The sequence below is a fragment of the Diadema antillarum genome, unplaced genomic scaffold, assembly GCF_040938485.1.
Source record: "Diadema antillarum isolate AM-2024a unplaced genomic scaffold, OU_Dant_1.0 scf00000063, whole genome shotgun sequence".
Lineage (NCBI taxonomy): Eukaryota > Metazoa > Echinodermata > Echinoidea > Diadematoida > Diadematidae > Diadema > Diadema antillarum.
Window position 1 is genome coordinate 3078228 of NW_027270952.1, and position 22174 is coordinate 3100401.

The 22174-nt window shown below is 39.6% G+C and overlaps 1 protein-coding gene across 1 annotated transcript in view; it reads left to right on the top strand.

Annotated features, from left to right (window-relative positions):
* The window catches only part of LOC139716300 (cytoplasmic dynein 2 heavy chain 1-like), a 101594-nt gene that overhangs the window by 17746 nt on the left and 61674 nt on the right, over positions 1–22174 (top strand). Inside the window, 17 exon segments of the mRNA XM_071627863.1 lie at positions 235–362; positions 799–1042; positions 1601–1750; positions 2398–2603; positions 3419–3574; positions 4165–4288; positions 5252–5422; positions 6141–6299; positions 6873–7096; positions 7412–7544; positions 8143–8373; positions 9061–9186; positions 9811–9993; positions 10815–10992; positions 11995–12176; positions 12729–12911; positions 13481–13704. Coding sequence (XP_071483964.1) covers positions 235–362; positions 799–1042; positions 1601–1750; positions 2398–2603; positions 3419–3574; positions 4165–4288; positions 5252–5422; positions 6141–6299; positions 6873–7096; positions 7412–7544; positions 8143–8373; positions 9061–9186; positions 9811–9993; positions 10815–10992; positions 11995–12176; positions 12729–12911; positions 13481–13704 — 3002 coding nt within the window.

The window sequence follows — 22174 nt, forward strand, 5'->3', positions numbered from 1 at the left end:
ATGTGAGTGCAATGTGTATCCCTTTACCGTTTGAGCATACTCAAAGGCGTTATCTGAACTGTAATCTGTAGAGTAGTTCATGTGACCCAGGGTATTAGTTTCCATTTCTACTCCTTGAAGTGTCTCTTTTGTTTGAATTTTGGTTACTCTTTAATTTGCATCTTTGAATGGAAGGGAATAATGAATGAATGAGTACTTGAATGTTGAATATCTTGTATTATTCTGCCATTCCAGGGCTGGGTTGTGCTGGGCTCCATCGACCTTGACAAGCTCCTTGAGACCCATTTGCAGACTGTGACTGACTGGGAGCGTAACTTCAAGGCCCTGAAGGCCAGAGGGAGAGACTCTGAGAAGCTTCCTCAGTGAGATAACTTCCTAAACATGATTAATCCATGAAAGAAAATGAAGAATGAAGCCACAATCTAAAACAAAGACTGGGTCTCATATTCTTTTGGATCTTGTGCCATGCCTCTTTTCAAAGTACTTCATCGCAAATTGAGATCTTCAAGTTAGACTCGTATATCATGTTTTAGTCTCTAGATTTTGCCATGGCGTGTTTTTCTATGAATTATTTTCAGTGATGGTAGTGGTCATACTGCTTGTCCAGTAAACATGAATAAGACTATGAAAGATGAAGCTGTGCAAGAGACTGTACATTGTGATTTCGAATTTGTATTGTAAGGTTGCTTTGCCAGACTCTGTACTGCTAACCGCAAAATACCAAAAGATAAACAGATTAAAAGAGAAATCAATGACGCATTACTCTATATTTCTCTCAATATCTCAATATCTCTCAAGTCAAATCAAGGTCTACTGTGTGACAGTGTCCACTGGCCCAGTCAAGGCTACCATCGACGACCACATCCAGCGACTTTTTGATGCCTTGCTCTCGTCGCTACGGCGATCCATCACAGAGAGCGTGACGGAGATTGAGCGATTCCTGAAGGAGGGAATGGAGGCACTGGGAACCATGCCACAGACGGTGGAGGAGATTGGGAATGCCAATGCCAAGCACGCTGAACTGGAGTCAAAGAAACCAGAGGTGGGCTATAAATCTAAATATAGGAGACTGTTCTGGATCTACGCAGTTTAGAGTGCAAATGGCATAAACTGAGGCTCTCTTTCACTGTCATTCACTGCTTGTTGACTAATGATTTGATTCTGTGACATCTTTGTCGTGAGTTCTATCACTTTTTGAGTTGACCCTTGAGGAGAATTCGCATCAAGCAGAGATTTGGTGTTCATGAATGCACACACATGGTTGGCAACACAGTTTGTAATTCTCAGAAGCTAGATTGTTACCAATGGAATTTGAATTTGCCTCAACATATCTGAGATTGTGATAGGGAGGCAATTTGCCAGAAATGGTAATAAAACTTAAAAGGGGAAAACAAGAAAAAAAAAAAAGAATGTCCGTAAAACACAGTCTCTACATAGTTATATCTGAAACTTCACAGATTTATGTTATTGGTTTTGGGGACAAAATACACAAGTGCTACAAGTTACAGTCTGTAGATGCATGTTTTAGTGAAATTGAGAGTGCTGTGAAATGGTACAGAGTAAAGATTTCTTAACTGAACATTGTTAATGGTTGGTGCAGATCCGCCCCAAGTTTGAGAATGCTGAGGCAAAGAACAAGCTGCTGCGCACTGTGGCTGGTGGAGGCGTCAATCAGTTCACCCAGCTGCATGCCCTCTGGGAGAAGTTTGAACTGATGATGGAGAGCCACCAGCTGATGATCAAGGAACAGGTAAAAACAGACACGCCCCGCATCCCATGGAGTCTTTACGGACTGGTTTTCCTGCAATACGCATTTCCCATTCACCCCAGCCCAAGAATACTTGGGACTGGTCTTCAACAGGTTAACAATCTACCGGCTGCTGTTTTACTTTGTCTACTTGATGAGGATTGGTTAGGGTTGAATATGTGCCATTATAGCATCAAATGACGCAAGATTAGGTTGTCACTTGTATACAAACTGGGAAAAGCTGTTCAGACACCCCAAATAGAAGTGTTGAGTTTTTTTTTCATCTTTGTTTCTTCTGTGTAAATGTTTGTTGATTAGTGTTATTATGGGCTCAATGAAGTAAATTTACAATAGATACATGTGTATGATTCTTTATGTGAGGAATTGATCACGAAAGCAAATCTGAAATCAATGATTGTAATTGATCAATTTGATAGCAAAATTGCATTTTCTCCATGTCATCTGATATCTGACAAATATTACAGAGTGATGTACTTTGTAGTAATGTGATATCACTTATGAATATCAGGCTTAACTTGAGGTTTTAATGACTTAAGATATCAGAGGAACATCTCTCATTTGTGGAGGATGTCTGTGTCAAAGTGCTTTATCTGTACGAGTAACATTTTATGGCCAAACTCTTCCCGTAGGTGAATGTGATGAAAAACAACGTTGAGTCGAGGGTGGAGGCATTCCGCACAGAGCTAGAGAAGTTTGCAGCTCGCTGGAACCATGCCAAGCCAACGTCAGATGTGATTGAGGCCGGTGGCAAGGAGGAGTGTCTTCGTGCCGTGGAGCTGGTGAAGGAGAAGAAGGTGGAGTTTGACGAGATGCAAAAGACCAAGAATAGCCTGATGTGAGTCTTTGAGTGGTCCACTAGCAGAATTGATGGTCTCCTTGGGGGATGGTGGACTTTGTTTTTAATATATGAGTTTTGGAGATTAAAAAAAAAATGATGATCTTACACTTCTTTCTGTACTCAATTACCATCTTTTAAGCTTGAAGAGGTTTAGGATGGAGGCTTTACTGTGGAGGCTACTGTCTATTCTCAAACGGCCATTTAAACATCTAAATCTTGTGTTAATCATTTCAAGTGTTACCTTAGAAGAACATAAGTCAGCACAGATGGCATGAAAACCCCAAGAATTTTTGCCATTCAGTTTGCTAATTTATGGGTCTCAGACTTGTTAACTTTGCAGAACACCTTGACGAAACAACTGTTAGTCTGCTTCCTTTAGATAGATAATCAGACTTGTTAACTTTGCAGGACGAAACAACTGCAGTCTGCTTCCTTTAGGGGCGTGATAAAGCAAATAAAAACAACAACAATCCAGTATAAAGGAGGCTCTAGTTCTCTGTTCACAGAGATTTGGCTTCTAGACCAGCCACCACTGTTTAATGATTCTCTTGTCAAAGGTAGATGACCACGGAAAGAATGAAACAAAATGGAGATTCATTGATATGGCTTTTCTATATGACATTGCCTCGTGAAAGATTTGATATCTATGTCACGCTGTCAGCCTGCTTATGGTCATGACACATCAAAATGTTTTAAGGTTAAGATGTTAATAATAAAATATAGTTCTGTAAAAGATGATCACAATGTTCCCATAATGCCTGCACAGTTTATCGCAGACATTTAAAATGGCAACATGTGATACGCTCTTTCAGATTTGACTGCAAGCATTTTGAGCTGGAGGAACCCTTCTTCTCCATTGCCAATGATCTTGAGGTTGACTTTGACCAGCAGACTACCATGTGGACTTTGTATGAAGAGTTCAACACTGGCCTCTCGGACATCGAGACAGAGGACTGGATCGTTTTTAGGTAAACACTCTCTGATACCTCTCAGATTGTTCCTATTGACTCTCTGCATGCCACATTAAGTTATTGTCCACAGGCATTTGTGTGAAAGTTGTGCACATTGGACTCTTTGGTACAGAAAGGGTTAAAAGGAAAAAAAAAAAAACACTTTCAGGGGTTTAGGTGTTCCAAGATTGTATTCTTTACACAGTAAATAAGTGAATGCCTGCTTTCTTGGAAAATGTCCTGAGCATATTATTCTTTTTATTGACTCTCTTTTTGCCTTTTTGAAGGAGTAACAGAGCAGAGCTTATTGACCAAACCCCCCCCCCCAAAAAAAAAAAAAAAAAAAAAAACCAAACAAAAAAACCCCCAAAAACCACACAACAAAACAAAAAGAACAAAGAACAGAGACTGAAGGAAACAAAGACTGTTATTGGACAGAATAAGATACAGTAACTACAAATCTTTATATTTTCCTTGGTGCACATTCATTGCCTGTATGTTTCATTTTTCTCCCCTGCAAAATGGCAAAAGTTAGAAACAAGACAACAAATTTACAAAACCCAGTATGTGGCAGCTGTATTGAATTATCATAACATATTTCCCCTCAGATCCAAGACGTACTTGTTTGATGACTTCCTGACACTGTGGGCAGAGAAGCTGCGGTCAGGAGGGCCTGACGTTGAGCACACCGTGATGACGGTCAGACTCAGCAAGGACATTGACAAGTACAAGGTGAACATCCACTTGCCCAAACACATGACGCAAGCACTACCACCAGCACCAGCACATGACAGGCACTAAAACTAACATCAACTTGAACATTAACACACTCTAATTCACACCTATCAAAGTCTTAATCCCATCAGGCTGGTTTTTACTGATAATGATGACTGAAGAGTCTGCACCATTGTAAATGGAATGGAGTAGTTAGAAAAAAAAAAAAAGGTGTAACATGCATTCACAGGACGTGTTACATTCAAAGTTGCGTACGAAGACATATATAACTGTCAAACAATGGTTTCAACTGCTAAATTTGGTTGTTTGAATCAAGTTACTTTTGATAGTTCTGCCTAACCTAAAATATAACTTTATACTCTGGTAAGCAAGAAATTTGCCTGCAAAGTTCAAGTAAACTGGGAAAGTGATGGAAGCATGATTTTTTTTTTTCAGCTTGTGTCTAGTGGAATCATTACAGAATGAATGGTAAAAAAGAGGTCTTTGAAAGGTAAAGGTATTTTCCATGTTCAATTTGTTAATTCTTAACAACACAGAAGGCCAGACACCTGTTATACCATTAGAGCATTTTTGTTTCACACAAGACATAGAATGTAACCCGAGAAAAAATAAAGTATTCATGTATCAAAATGTAAAATTATTGCAAAGAGATTAGTTCCGATAGAAAAGTATTAAAAAAGTGATCAAGAATGAAGAGTGCATGTCATTACTGTGCTGCAATGAACATTGAATAAACTGATTGAATAAATTGATAGTGGAAGTTTGATCCTTGAGTGATTAGGATTATGTTGGATGAATGATTCTGTGATGTGTGTCAAATGCAAGTGAATCAGCTGCTACCAGAGTACCTCCCGCGGATTTTGATGTCTCATGGAGGACATTAACTTGATAGAATACACACAAGGACATTGCAGTGATGATAATCAATGGTCGACTGTGTTAATTTGTGGCTCCACACAGATTGTGTCACCCCTGCTGAAGTACCTTAGCAGTGACATCTTTACCCAGGAGCACTGGATGGACCTCTACCGAATGCTGAAGATGCCTCGCTCCACAGCCGTGGACAGGATGACCTTCGGTGACATCCTCAAGACCTCAGATCAGATTGTGGCCAATGCCAGTGGCCTGAAGGTACGTCCATCTTGGCCTAGTTTGATCCATTGCCTAATTACTCGATAATAGAAGTCACAGCAAAAAATTCAGTGTGTTCATTGCTGCCTTCTATTAACGATATTGCTTGTAGTAGAAAATACCATTCCAGTACATAGTAGAAAATACCATTCCAGTGCAAAGTATGTTGCATTTGTATTGATTTTTATTTTAGTCTCCTGTTGTTTCCACCAAAGCCAAAATATTTGCCATTTCCAGCCTTTGAACATGACGTGTACCCATATTTATTGTCATTGGCACATTGAAGCATGTTACGAAGCCCTTATTTGCCAATTACCTTCAGCTTTTTCCTCTACGTTAATACAAAAGAGGTTTGGTGGAGATCTCAGAACAGTTCACTGTCACATGCTTTCTATGTTATCTGGTACTGTAAAAGTGGAAATGTTCGCGGTGTGGAAATTTTCGCGCATTTCGCGCAACCAGAAACTAGCGCGAAAATAAAAGTACACGAATATTTTTGCTTGCCATGTGTTCCTGTGCGTGATATCTTGATTCCGCGGAATTAAACACACGTGAAACTCTTCTTCCCCGGGGAAGCGCGAAAAATTAGTCACGCGAAAATATCCACTTTTACAGTAAACAGAGAGCCTGTAGTATGTTCTGGTACTATTGCCTCCCAATGATGTAGACTACTGCCTTTCTATATTATATACTGTAATATATATTTTTATCTGGTAAGGATTTGTACAACCGAGCCAAAGGAGAAGTGTCCATCCGTGAGGCGCTGAGAGAGTTGGATGTGTGGGGTGTAGGGGCTTGTTTCTCACTGACTGAGTACTCCGACAGCAAGAACAACCAGCTGATGCTGATCAAGGACTGGAAGGACCTTGTTACACAGGTTAGAAACCTTACAGCTGTTTGCATTTACTCTAGTACTTTTAGTTCTTAGTGTGTCTCTTACTAACTCAAATTTAACTCTGGGTTAAAGTTTCATTTTCAGAAATATATTATTTTGACAATCTTTATTGACCTATGCATATGTCATGCATGCATTTTTGTTCTTGAACAACACTTACAGTAAATTTCTGGGAAGATGCAGGGATAATTCTGCTCCAAGTGCAAGATTCTTAAAATGGAGCAGTAGATAGGTTGTTCAGATTTATCACATGTTAGAGACAGTCATAAGTGCATTTGAGTGAGAGTATCAGAACATGTTTTTAAAAATTATCCAATACTCTCAACTTTTACTTTTCAAAATCAATTGAAACAGAGGATGCTCTTGTCCAATGGAAAAAAAAAACAACTGATGCAGTCAAGTATTCATCCATTCATTTATTAAAAATCACACAAATGAACGGTATGGCACTGATTTCTTTCTAGGTGCTGCTATCCAAGCTATACAAGTATATTATGAATATCTCGCCTGATGTTTATGTGACCTCAAGTAACCTTTACTTCTTGATAATTCCAGGTTGGGGACAACCAGAGTTTGCTGCAGTCCCTAAAGGACTCGCCCTATTACAAAGGCTTTGCAGACAAGGCCACCATCTGGGAGCAGCGGCTGGCTGACTTGGACGAGTACCTCCAGAACCTGAATCAGATCCAGCGAAAATGGGTCTACCTGGAACCAATCTTTGGGCGTGGCGCCCTCCCCAAGGAGCAGGGGCGCTTCAGGAGGGTTGACGATGACTTCAGGTATCACAGGGCTTTATCTAGGCCTCTTCTTCTTGTAACAGTATTATTGAAAGCTGTGTGTGTGTGTGCGTCTGTCTGTGTTTGTGTATGTGTGTGTTCTTTTTTATAAAGTTGTGTTATTTTTGTTGTATTTGAAGATTTTGCCTTTAGCATAAGGTAAGGCCCAAGCAGTTTAAATCTCCACTCTTAGATGTGTTTAAAATGTTCCTGTTCTCTGAGATATGTCTTTGATGCAAGTAATCAAACAGACTCTGAGTGGTTATTGGCACTGATATTGTAATCAACACAGTATTATAATTTGTTCTCTATTTGCAGGAGCATCATGATGGACGTAGCCAGAGATAATCGCGTCCTCTCCCTCGTTGGCCGGTCTGGTTTACGCAACACTCTCTCTACTCTCCTCGACCAGTTGCAGAGATGTCAGAAAGCCCTCAATGAATTTCTGGAAGTATGTGAAGTCTCATTATCGATTCCTCTCTCATTTGACTGAAAACATAATCATTTTGAAACATGAGTGCTGAGTGAGATACGCTGCACAGAGTACTATTTTCTGCAAACTGGCTGGGGACTGTGAAATATAGTACTCTGTAATCAAATTAATATTAGAAGAAAAAAAAACTTTTCTTGTTATTATTCTCATCGTCATTATTGTCATAAAAAATTGTCATCGTCAATGTTGACAATATCATCATCAACATTTTATCTGGCATTGCACTTGTCCCTTTGTCGTTTAATCCTTCATGGTATTATATGCATTTCAGTAATTTTCCCCATAGTGAAGCAGGAACACAAAGTAGATGAGTCCACTCAAGCATGATAATATGATTGCATCTCGCCCATGTAAACCTTAAAGTCTAAGAACATGATGGTCAGACACTCAGAAATTGTAGGAAAGTAATTGTAGTACAACTCAGAACATCTCTGATGATCAGTGAACATGAGCAAGCCAGGGGTAAGACAATTGAAGGTAACGGGGTAGTGACAGGGTTTAATTCCTTCCATGCACACTCACCTGTCGACATTCCCTACATTGTTTTTGTCTCTAGGAGAAGAGGTCCATCCTGCCCCGGTTCTACTTCATCGGCGACGATGACCTTCTGGAGATCCTGGGTCAGTCCCAGAACCCAGCTGTCATCCAGTCCCACCTCAAGAAACTGTTCGCTGGTATCCACAGCGTGGACTTCGACGAGGGCTTCAAGCACATCGTGGCCATGAAGTCGCTGGAGGGCGAGGTCGTCCCCCTCCTCAAGGCTGTGGAGATTACTCCAGAAGTGGAGGTACACTGGGAATCACTGACATGTGATATATGTTTCCCCACTCTTTATTCACATCAAATTTGTAGTACTCTGAGTGTTTGCTTTCTTCAGTGTTGATCCTAAGGGATATAACTAGGCTGTGCAGATCAGAGTGCTGTTTATGCAGGCTTTGCACTGAGCTTTAACATCAGTTATTTGCCAATAACTTTCAAAACCATTTGTTTCTGTGTTTGTGCATGTGTTTTTTAAGGGGGTTGGGGGCTGTCACGAAACCTGCTCAATCTAGTCTTGTGGGCAATCTTAGTCCAATTCCATCTTCATCTGTTTTGTATGTGGAATGAATGCAGTTATGCCACCCCAACGACATAAAGATTCTATTTATCATTGTCTGGAGACAAATGAAATTAAGCATTATCTTTCGTTTTGTGTATGTAACATACAATAGAATAGACTGAAACTAACATGCTGTTTCTGACTAAATAGAGTGAGCAAGACAGCATGTACCGCTAAAAATGTCCTGTGAGTGAAGGCATCTTTTTCCATATAGCAAATATTGCTGGCATCACTGCGGAAACTGTATGCAACCAGTCACACAGCAGATTGTATAGCTGGATCCACTTGCATCTAAGTACCCCAGTTAGATTGTGAAATCGATGTGTTCTTTGCAACTGATGCTTAATTGTCAGTACTTGCTATCTCATTCTTCAGATCTGGCTGGGTGATTTGGCCAAGGAGATGAAGTCCACCTTGAAGAAACTGCTGATTGACTGCCTGAAAGCTCACAAGTCCAGCAGCTCAGGAGCTGGGGTGGACCCAACCAAGTACCCTTCACAGGTGAGCGTGTCACACGTCCTCTTCCAGTGCTTGTGAATGTATTGATCTTTTATCAGGAGTCTGGCGTATGGGTGATGTTTCAAGCACTCCTGTAGAATAAAACTGTGATTCATACCTTTGCGTGTTGTTGGTTGTTGAAAGAGCAGAACTGTAAAAGATCTAAAAGAATAATTCATGTATATTTTGCTTCAGATGCTTATTTTTTTCATGTACTCCCCTGATATCATATACCTCAAGGTAAGAACTGAAACTGTATTTTATTTTGTTGACATAAGTATCAGTAACGAATTGTCTACAGAGGCGTACTTATTTGCTTTGAGACTGATCTTGTTCCCATTGACCACCTATTGTACAATATATTTTCCTCCCATATTTTTACAAAGACCATATCTTGATTACCTTGCCTGGACTTCACTGCTGCATTTAAGCTGGAAAAACTGGGAATTACAAGAATTATATTCATAACTAGGACAGAGTATATGGGTCACCTCAATATGTTATCATGGAATCACATATTATAGTGCCTCTTCTCCATGCAGCAATGTATTTTAAGTTGCCCTTGGATGGATCGTTTAACATTTGCTGATTAAAGAGCTGAAATTTGTCACCTTTCTCTGACTCCAGATCTTGTGCCTAGCAGCTCAGATTCAGTTCACCGAGCAGTGTGAGGCTGCTATCAGTGAGAACAGTCTCCATGAGCTCCTGATTGAGCTGGAGCAGCAGCTGGAGGGATACACCTCGGCTGACATTGGTGGGGCTGCCGGGGAGCGCAACGTGGCAATCCATGTCCTGGAGCTCAAGCTAAAGGCAAGATGTCCCCTATGGCAAAGAGAAGAACTGATACATATTTTTTAAAAAGAAAACAGTCATATCTAGTTGTTATATTTACTGCTAGTTTTATGAGGACTTCTGACACGAAGCGATCGGAAATATGGGATATAAATTCAAAGAGATAAGAAACCAGAAACTGTTGAATAAGAATCAAGTCAAATCTATTTTTGAAAACACACCTACACACACATACACACACACACATGTACAAACACACACAATCAGGAAAACAATGAGAAAGCTAATTGTCACCATCACTAAACTTTCATTTTGACCAACTAGACCCACACACAAGTTAATCACCCAGATGAAACAGAGCTCTTCATACAATGTAGGTTCAAATAATGTAGATTTACAGCTGTGAAAAATGATCAAGAAAAGTAGACACTTCAGAATAGAAAAACCACGGTGACCATTTTAGGTGTAAATTCCTGTGTTTTCGTCTCTGATGTTGACGTTGATGTTGATGTTGAGGTTGATGCTTGTGTTGGTTCTGGTGCTGATGTTGGTGTTGGTGCCGATGTCAGTGCGCATGGTAGCACGTACTGTATACGCTCTTATTTTCGCGTACAGATATTTTCGCGAATGACGAGATCATAGACATTTTAGCGAGATGTTGTTTTCGCGAATCGACGGCAACGCTTACATTAATGCTCTATTAACAAAGCACATGGAGACAATTTCGGATGTTGTTTAATTCGTGATCCAACTGTGATTTGCAAAATTTGCAAAAATTAAACCCTCGCAAAAATAACAGCTTATACAGTAGTCATAATACAGATTCTCCTTCCCGACAGGCCCTCATTCTGGACACCATCCACAGCATCGATGTGGTGCAGCTCCTGCAGAAGAACAACGTGACCAGTCTGGGTGACTGGCTGTGGCAGAAACAGCTGCGCTATTACCTGGACAGCTCTAAGGCAGCCATCATGAGGATGGTGGATGCTGAGTTCCAGTACACCTATGAGTATCAGGGTGAGGATTCTACTTTAACTCTTAAGAAGGGCACAGTAGTGATGATGATGTCAATGATAATATTGATGATAGTAATAGCTTCGATGATAATAGAGATGTAATGATGGTGATGATAATAAACTAGAAAAGCACTCTGAGAGCGCAGACCTCCGCCAAGCAGCTACTTTCCATCGATGATCTTGCTCTTCCCAAAGAGATTTTTCTCCTCTCCACCACTGGGGAAAAGCTCTTTGGGCTCTTCCGTAGAGATCAGTGATTTCCACACCCATAGGTATACATGCTGAAAAATCGCCCGATTTCCCAATATAGAAGCCTTTGTTACGTCATAAACCCTCAGCTGCGCGATGCGCCTCGCCCAGCTGCAGAAACTGGAGCACGCACTTTAGTGCGCGTTTGAAAACCTCAGAAATGCGCAGCTTAAACTCCCAAGTTCATTGACCCTACCTGTCAAAATATCAAAAATCCTTCATAAATTCCCCCCAAATTCCTGGATCACTACCAAAATTCAATCGTTTGTTACTTGTGTCATTCTCAACCTTTCCTGTAAGTTTCATCCAAATCGTTAACTACTTTTTGAGTTATTTTGCACAAGGACAAACAACACAAACAAACAAACAAACCAACGGTAACGAAAACATAACCTCCTCTCTTGGCGGAGGTAATAATGATGATGATCATAACGATAATGATAATCAAGATAACAGTATCAATTTAAGTGAAACTTATAATGTGCTGGCTTTACTTACATGCTCAAGGCACAATAAGAAGATTTGATAAAGTTACCACTGGACAGAAAATGTTTAATATATGTGGGGACATAGATAAGCATATCTATGTTTTTTTAAGTAAAACCAGTCAAAGTAGTGAGAATGTCTTTAACTTTTGAATGTCACAAAGGGTTATAACATCACCATATTGTCCTCTCAGCTCCTTCAAATAATTGCCTTTATCACATTACAAGACTGCTCTTTATCACCATTCTGTCCGCTCTGATTCCTACAGGTAATGCAGCCAAGTTGGTGCACACCCCACTGACAGACAAGTGCTACCTGACCCTCACTCAAGGCATGCACATGGGTATGGGTGGGAACCCCTATGGACCAGCTGGTACGGGTAAGACAGAATCTGTCAAGGCCCTCGGCGGACTCTTTGGGCGACAAGTCCTGGTCTTCAATTGTGATGAAGTGAGTCAAAATTCTGATGTCCCTTACTGAATTACTAATGTATGGTGAGAGCAACAAAGATAGTCTTGTCCATGAAATGTTCTAGACAATTATGTGCATTTGATGGCCGGTGTGCAGGAAAGTGTTTACGGGAATGTGATATAATAGGTTTTTGTGAAATCCTCCATTTTTATCAGCACACAAAAACTAAAGCAATCATATTTACGAGCAGAATTTGAATATTTCTGTATTTGTGTGCTTCCATAACTTTTAAACATGTATCCAGTTGAACAGCTTGAATTATATGTTGTCATCATATTACTTAGATGAATCAAAATCTACATTGACATTTTGAACTTGTAGTGGAATACTGAGGTTGTATTGAATACCATTGCATTGAAATTGACCATTTTCTGGTCTTGAAGATAGTATTCAGTTTATGTTGATAATAAATATAATTGATACTGTAAGTATATGTCAGAAGCTATGCTTTGTTGCTTTTAGCAGTTTGGTATAGTAATGGTCCCAAGAGAATTAAAACAAACTCCTCAACTTTCACCCATGACCTTGCAGGGCATCGACGTGAAATCAATGGGTCGCATCTTCATCGGTCTGGTCAAGTGTGGCGCCTGGGGCTGCTTCGACGAGTTCAACCGTCTGGAGGAGGCGGTGCTCTCAGCTGTCTCCATGCAGATCCAGACCATCCAGGCGGCCCTCAAGCAGAAGAAGCCCAAGTGTGATCTACTAGACAGAACAGTGAGTGATTACCTTAAAGTGGCATTCTATTTCTTCTTTCTTTCTTAGAATGCATTTGTATGTATGTACATACTATACTTATGTCTCCATCTTTATTCCTAGCTATCTTAATCCACCCATATACCTATCTACTGTATGTATCTGCTTATGTACATTCATGTTGCTATCTATCTTGCTATAGTGTACGTATGATCTTAAAGATGTAAACAAAGAGTGATAGATGTAGAAAAGTGTATTCAGAAGATGTATAATAACAGGAAGCAACACTCGTAGCTAATAATTGAAAGAAGTTGTGTAAACTTGTTGTAGTTTATAGTAACATGATGCCAATTCAATATTCATTGTCATCATGTGAGATTGGAACCAGGAGTTTCATAACTTGGTCTGAAGATGACTTCAGGAAGCCATTTAAATGCAGAGAACATTTGCAGGAAAGATACAGGAAAATCAATTATGTTGCCTATAAACAGACAAACAGATAAGCAGCTGATACTTAATTTGTGTTGATGGAAGAGACATTATGAGAAATTAAGAATTCAAATCTTGTTTCTCTAATCCCAACTGCATAGGTTGACATCGACCCCAACTCTGGAATCTTTATCACCCTGAATCCTGCCGGGAAGGGTTACGGTGGCCGACAGAAGCTGCCGGACAATCTCAAGCAGCTCTTCCGGCCCGTGGCCATGTCGCGGCCGGACAACGAGCAGATCGCAGAGGTCATTCTCTTTTCTGAAGGCTTCAAGGACGGCAAGAGTCTGGGACGCAAGCTGGTGGCCATTTTTAACCTGGCAAAGTAAGCAGGGCAATGGGCTTGCAAGTTCTTATCTAATTTCAAAAGTGGCAATTTAGTGGGATCACATATGTGTGTTTCTATGTGTGATGATCTTTAACTTGATCTCACTATTGTAGGTAAAGAGTTATTTCCATTGTATACCATCACATTTTTGTCTTTGCTAACACTGTCATAGTCTTTAGAAATGAGGGGTGTTTTTTTTTTGGGGGGGGGGTGCAACATTTGAGTGTATTCTATCTGTGATGGTACATTATATACTTCAGCTGTCTCATGACATTGATGAATTATTTTCAGTATAGTCTTATCTTCCAATATATATTGATATGTGATCCAAGTGTTGATAGACATGAGTTACTGCACACATCTGAGTGTGTTTTGAGCTATGATAACTCTACACCTACAATAGTTGCTTGTTAGGAATGATATATCTTTGTGCCGTTTGGATTTGTTTCTATCTATAATGGTACCTTACCTCCTTTCTGTTGTCAGCAGCAAGTTTTGGCATCATATATTGTACTACATCAAATATTTTGTAATATGAAACAGGGTTCAACACTGATTTTATTCTCTGGTGGCCGATTCGAATCACTTGAACTTTTTTTAGATTTGAAAGTATAAAAGTTAACTTTTTTTGAAAATTTGGAGGCCCGACACCAGTTTTTAGTGGCCTTGGGCCACAGGGCCACTGCTAATCTTGAGCCCTATTCCATATTTTGTAAATTGGGACTTGTAAGACAATTTTGTGAGTGGCAAAGTTCTTGCAATCGACAACCACAGTGACAGAATGAAAAAAAACATATGATTCCTTTTCAGTAGAGAAGTGCTTGTGAAATTCTACCTTGAAGATGATGATAGCACAGGGCATTTATATCATGGATGGCAATATTTTTGCCAGATGTTAATTTTGCAAATATAGGACCTATTTGCTAAGGCACAACAGAATAACTGTGTTAGGGAGATATCTTCGTCGCGACGATATGAGACAAAAGATCGTCGCCAATCGTCCCCGACGATCCAAATTTTGGGCCTCATGTGCTCATTACTGCGCTCTTTTTGGCTCATTATAAATATCAACAAAAGATGGTTCCGACGAGTCGGAACGAAGTCGTCTCTTTTCGTCGCGACTAATCAATTAAGGAGGTCTTTTGTCGATCGGCGAAGCGTTTCAGTGATTGTTCAAACGTCGCACATCGTCCCCGACGACTGCGTATTCAACTTGACTAACCGTTTTGTAAAGGTTTTGGTGATGGTTTCGCGTCGCTCATCGTCCCGACGATTGACCATTGAATTTAAATCACCGTTCCGTGGCGAGTTTGTTAATCCATAATTGTTCGAACGTCGCACTTATCGTCCCGACGATTGTCCATTCAACTTGAATCACTGGTCAGAGACGCGTTTAGTATTATTGTAAAAGTGTCGCGCATCGTCCCTAGGCTTGCCCATTGAACTTAAATCACCGTTTGGTATGAGTTTGAAACGTCGCACATCGTCCCGACGATTGCTCATTCAATAATAGAAGTTGCTCGATGCTGAGGTGTTTATTTTTTCTAACATCGCGAGTGGTCCCGACGATTGCCCATTGAATTGAAATTGTCGTTCAATGATTGCCACCAGGGTAATTCATCTTCTATGAAGCCTTGCTCTTATGTTTGCCATACTTGTCTGTAAACAATACAAAAACATCGTAACGAGATCCGGTGGCTGTCAGACTCCCGAAATTCTTGAATGAATCATGAAAAAAAAAAGTGATGAACGTACATTATTATCTTTCCACAAGTCCAGAGCTTGAAAGAAAACATCCGGCATTTATTTTATCATCGTACGGAGTTGAATATCATTGTTATTCATTTCCGAACGTCAAAGCAAATTTCCGACACTTATATTAACATCTTTCAGAGCTGAATGTTATTGCTATTTACTTTCGAACGCATAAGCAAATATCCGGCATTTAGATCATCGTACGGAGTTGTATATCATTAGTAGTCATTTCCGAACGTCAAAGCAAACATGCGATATTTATTTAATCACCGTACGGAGTCGAATATTACTGTTATTCATTTCCGAACGCAAAATCGAATTTCTGACATTAATTTTAGCACCGTACGGAGCTGAATCTTACCGTTATTCAAATCCAAAAGTATAAGCATCCTTGGTATAAGCAAACATCCGACATTTATTTTAGTACCGTACGGAGTCGAATATTACCGTTATTCATTTCCAAAAATAAAAACAACATCTGACATTTATTTTAGCATCTTAAACGGAGTCGACTGTTACCGCTGTCCATTTCCAAAAATAAAGGCAAACATCCGACTTTTTTTTGATGGCCGTTGCGTGCGTTTTTGGTGGCCCCGGTCCACCGAGCCACCGTTAGTGTCGAGCCCTGATGTATACCTCACTAACCTCAGCTTGTTGGGGAAACTTATACTGCCATACGAGGGGAGATGCTTTCATCTCTTCTAGAGAGCTTCCCTATGAGCGAATGAAAATCTTTGTTTGGCATTTTCATTTCTATACTCCATAATCATTCGTTGTTTGCAAACATTTTCATGATGTCGGTATTTCAATATCATAATATTTTTCTTAATGTATTCCATTTTCATTCCTTGACCAAAGTCAGTAAGTCCGCCACAAGTACGGTAATCGCTACGTTTCGCGCAGTGCAATATGTGCCGAAGTGCGAAACACGTGGTTATCAAGTTCAATGAAACGCGCCGTCCATGCGTGATTCTTGTTTGGTTTCGTAGTAGCTCCATGGTTACGGCAAAGACAATAAACGGAGCCGAGGCACTCCGTATAGTGTTTTTCGTTTACAGTAAACAGTTTACATTCGATACAAATAAATTAATAGTCACGTCTTTTACTGTATGATGATCGCCAAGTCGGGAAGAAGTATCTAGAGGAACTTCTCAGTTGATATGTCCGTTATGTTCATTCTAATTTTCACACGCAGTGGTACGCAGATTTTATGAGTGTGAGATCGAAAGAAGTTTCAATATACGTTGCCATGATATTATGTAGGCCTACTGTTGTGTAATTGGGTAGGTATAGCTCTTACACTATAAACTTCAGCTTGTTGCAGCGGCATCTAGGAAAGCGATATTTTCTTCGGCATTCGAGACCTTTTTTATATTATCATTATTTTTTTTTTGACACGTGATTCGATTGTAAGTATGAAGCGACGAATAACCCCTTTGTTTTGTTTTAGTGTTAACATTAATGTGTAATACACCAATACTGTTCAACGTGTGGTTTTTTTACTGTTAAAGAAGCCAAGATAAGGCGACATTTTAATAGAATTATGCCGTTCGGTCGGTTTACAGACTGCTTATAACCTGAAATAGTTGCAGTGCGTGCATTTTTTTTTTTACCACCTGTTTTCGCAGAAATTTACACTAGAAAGGTTGTCAGCTTTTTTTCTTCTGCCATTATTTCCTCTGATATGATTTGTCGTGGCCATTAAGTTAGTTTCAACCTAAAAGATACATGTCACGTAGGTCTATTGGTTGCCAGCACGCATTTATCTGACTTGTTGTGCGGTTGTTGTTGTAGTTGTTGTTCATTTTCCATCTATGAAGATGGCTGGATAGCCCATATTCAGCTACACTAAGCTGGTCTTCCATGGGGTCCAGTTGGATGTGGGGTAGGACCACTTCACCAGGCTAGACACCCTGCTCTTTGCGATGAATGAATGAAGCGGGATCTTTTACGTGCATGAGCTGTGACTCTCTCATACACGGGACCTCCATTTTATGTCCTATCCGAGGGACAGAGTGTTTTGCCTCTTGCTAGAGGGGACGGTATGTTTACACACAACATTGCTCAGTCCAGACTCGGGTTCGAACCCGGGCCGCGTGATCGTGAGGCAGACGCGTTACCGACTGAGCCAACTCACCGCCCTATGTTGTTGTTGTTGTTGTTGTTGTTGTTGTTTTATCATTCATGCGAGGGGGCAAACAAGAGTGAGAAATGAGGGAGAGGTGAAATCAGAACAAGGAAACATCTGTTCATTTAGCTGTCACTTATGCCAGCAGTAGTAATTGTCATCACCATTGCTATTCAGATCAGTTTTAGTCATATCCTATAACATTCAATACACGACTATCATCATCATGACATGAGAGAGAGAGAGAGAGAGAGAGAGAGAGAGAGAGAGAGAGAGAGAGAGAGGAAAAAACCGCCACCCGTTCAAGGACGTATACAAAGCAAACGAATCGCAAAGTAGATCAACCAGGGGGGGGGGGGGGGGGGGGCGTTTCATCAACGAGTTCGCCGGAGGTTTTCACCGACAAATTTGCTATCAGCCAATCAGACGCAAGGATTTCAGTAGCTTTTAACAGTTGTCGGTGTAAATCACTGACAAAAAGTTTCATGAAACGGTTCCCAGGAAGGTGGATTCATGGTACAATATTCCGTATGGCATACCAGCAATACAAACAGACACGTTACTGCAAAATAAATGATAGAACACAGCAAGCGAGCAGGCTAGAATCAAACCTCCTTTTGTAGGAAAGTCCAACAAAAGTCTTACAACATACCTGTAATAGAGGGTTCACACGTACACAAATTAGCATGTTACAGAACTCAATTTTTGTTACCCTTTAGCAAACTCCAGTCTTTTGCACATGTGGACACACACACACACACACACAACAGAAAATTAGTGCGAACCAGTAGCGCGATGCATAACCTCAGAAATCTTGCTGATATTTCTGAATGAGCGCGGTATTTGCCCCGGCAGTACTTGAACGGTCGGGTTTAGAAACTTGATTGAGTTCTTTTATTCCCATCATTAACAACAGCGTGCTCTCCACACCACTGTGAGGCACAAGAACAATAGTTTCATCGATTGGCAATTAGCGGGTTATTTTCTGTACGTGGGAACGGTTGCAAAAAAACTCAAGTTTCCGAGGGTGGCTGGAGCGTCTGAACCAAAAAGTGTACAATCCTCGCGTGTTATACGCTCTTTAAATTTGTCTGAGAAGTTGGAAAAAAACCTCGAGTATTGGAGCATGTTCAATAACGCGCTATTTTGCACATGTGAAGGCGGGTATTGATATATCTCAGCATGGGGGGGGGGGGGGGGGGGCTGATGAAATCTAGCATTAAAAGAATGAACTACACTGACATACTAAAAATGATAAAACTGGACATGAAGTTCATGACCTCTATCCGAGTGCCTCGGACACGGGAAGTACTATGCATGTATCTACAAGCTACATTAAAGTAAAGCATAATGATATAATCATAAACGCTGCGATTCGAAGTGTTCTTCTGTTTTGCTTTCAGCAATAACCAAAACTGTATTTTACGCTCGATTCACAGTGGAGCACTAAATAAATCGAGCGTATAATATCAATACTAACTCTTTAAGAAGCAGGCCTGTGATTTCTCCATTTAGTCTGTTGAAGTATCTCATTGATATGATTTTTTTTTCCAGTCAATTGTGCTCCCCTGACTAAGCTATCAAGAGTATAGCTTTTGTGTTTGGAAACTGGATTCACGCAAAGCATACATTCACCATGTATAGTACAATGCTCCAATATTGATGAAAGCGGTTTCGTGTGTGATACGTATTCCTCTTTCGGGTGAGTGTGCTGTGAAATCCGGTCATTTTGTTTTATTTTCAACTACATCTCCTTACTTAGTATTTTGTAACTGTGGATGAGACTTTATTTCATTTTCTAAATTATGCAGGATGAGCCATACGTTTATTTTTCGGCATAAATATATAATTCGCCTTTTTGAATGACGAAACTTCGTGTAATTTTTGGATTAACAGATTTGTTACAGCTGCACTGGGATGTCTTCTGAATTATATTTTGAGGCCACTGAGATCAAGATGATCATGCGTAGGCATATATAACTCTCTACACTTTAATGTACATGAAGTTGTTCAATTAAGAAAAATTAACATATTTACTCTTGCTTACAATCCAGCACATTACAACGCATCGCACATTAACCTGCCAATGCCCAATAATCTTGGTAACATCTCGTTATTCCGAAGGTTCGTTATTCACAAGACTCTTTAGTCCGAAGATTCGTTTTTCCGAAGCTTCGTTATTCCGAATTTCATTTTCGAATTAACGAATCTCCGGAATAACGAACCGTCGGAATAACGCCACAATGTTCGGATTAACGAACCCTTTTTTATTTTCGGATTAACGAACCTCGGTATAGGAAATTTGTGTGTTTCAGATTAATGACCCTTCGAAATAGCGAACCTGGGAATAACGAACAGCACCAATAATCTTATAAAGAGAAAGGATGCCCGATATACTGGTATACATTAAAAATATTGAGGTATAATTAAGATACAGCATTATGTACATAACAGCAACAACAACAACAACAACAACAAAATTAGGATTGAGTAAGCAGACAAGTTTTCAACAATGATTTGAACATAATTTATCAACACTTTCAGCTATACGAATATAGAGAGGGAGTTTATTCCAAAGGGGTGGGGAAATACAGAAAAAGTCCTATATCACCATAGCGGGTATGTGCGGGACCACGTGATAATTGGAGAGAAGAGAGAGAACAGGCTGAAGTGGAGGAGCGGAAGGGAGGTAGGATTAATCCATAATATTTATCTTGTAAACAATAAGGATGATTTTAAAGGTGATACGTTGATGTATGGGGAGCCAGTGGAGGGATTGGATAACTGGAGTAATTTGGTCAGATGTTTTTGTCAGGGTTACAAGCCTTGCAGCTGTATTTTGAATTTTGAATTTGGTGCAATACTCGAAGCAGGGAGACCAACAAGAAGGAAATTGCAGTAGTCAAGATGAGAAGTAACAAATGCGTGGATTAGACGTTCGGTGGAAGACTGCTCTGATAACTTACGGATATTAATAATTTATTTTTACAAATACCCCTGAAGCAGCAGAACGACATGAGTTCTTAATGTGTGTGTTATTCTATTTGTTCGGGTTTTTTTTTTTACGTTCAGATGCTTATCTACCATAACTCCTAGATCTCTGACGGACTGGGAGATAAATTTTTGTGAGAAAACTAGCCCGCCTGACAATTCTGATTTAACAGAATTCAATTTCAAATGATTATCGCGAGACCATCGCTTAATACCATCAACACAACTATGAAGTTTGCAGAGCTCTTCGACGTTGGGTATTTGGTAGTATGATTATGTAAATTTGAGTATCGTAAGATATCTTCACGATCTTTCACAAATATTTCTTAAAATAATGATCAATATTGGATGCCCGCGTTCTACAGCTGATCTAAATTACAGCGAATTATGTGTCCCGTCAATTGGAAACCTTCACAATACCGCAATTTAACCGTCAAACGCAATAGAAATGCCACAACCTAAGGATTTGAATCCTCGTTCATCATTATTTTTTTTTTTTAACCTCTACAGAGGTACTTTATTCATTCATTTCCAAAGCTTTACATCAAACGATTTCTTTCTTTTCTTTTAACAATGAATGAGCACATACTCAAAAAGTACAGATTCTTCATTGGTTATCAAGTAAATGATTTCATCATGTTTGTTACAATCTCAGAAACATTATCTAACAATATTTCATTTCTAAAACTAATCCATATTTTCAAACTATTGTATAAATGCCCTTGAAATAAATGCATCATGTATTGTTTATAAATTGCATACTGCGCATATATCAATATCTTATTTATATTCGTTACATTTGGACCCTTTGATTCCACTCCAATAATCAATAATTTCTCGTTTAATAAGATTGTTTCTCTAAAAGCGAACTGAATAAAATCAGTAATCTTTTTCCAAAACATAGACACTTTAGGACACTCCAAAAGAACATGACTAAAGGTTTCTGTTTCAGAGCAAAATATACACAAATTATCACTTACAATTTTCCATTTGAAAAGATTATATCTATAAGGTAGAATACAATGTAATGTCTTGAAGTAGCATTGCTTAACTTTGTTGTTCCTTAGTTTCCGAAATGTTTGTTTCAGAACAGTATTCCAATCAAAATCAGTACTCAAATCAAATCTGTCTTTCCAATATAACAGTATAGTTAGATCACTTTTCTTACTCTCACATAAAAAACTATGAAATTGTTTCGACGATGTTCTAGATAGTCTGATATCTGATAGTCTCGTTCATCATTATGGTTTCTATTAATGAAAAAGAAGGGACAGAACGAAATGAGATTAAGACTTTTATGTTAGTGAAATTGATCACTCTCAGCTGCATATATTTTGAAGGAAAATTAATGATTTCGGACATGTGTTAAAAGCATCGTCGACAGCGCGATGCTGCTCCATTTGGCATGTTTGGTAAAGCTTATTATATCCCCTACTCCATTCCCCCTTTCTTTATGAATTTTGGGGATCACATAATAGGGTACGCGCTCTTTTGAAATGAGTCAAGTCTTAGTTAGGCATGTTACCTTTACAGTGATCACACTAAAGAACCCGATTCCACATCATTCTATCTAATCAGAGAATCGAAAGAGAT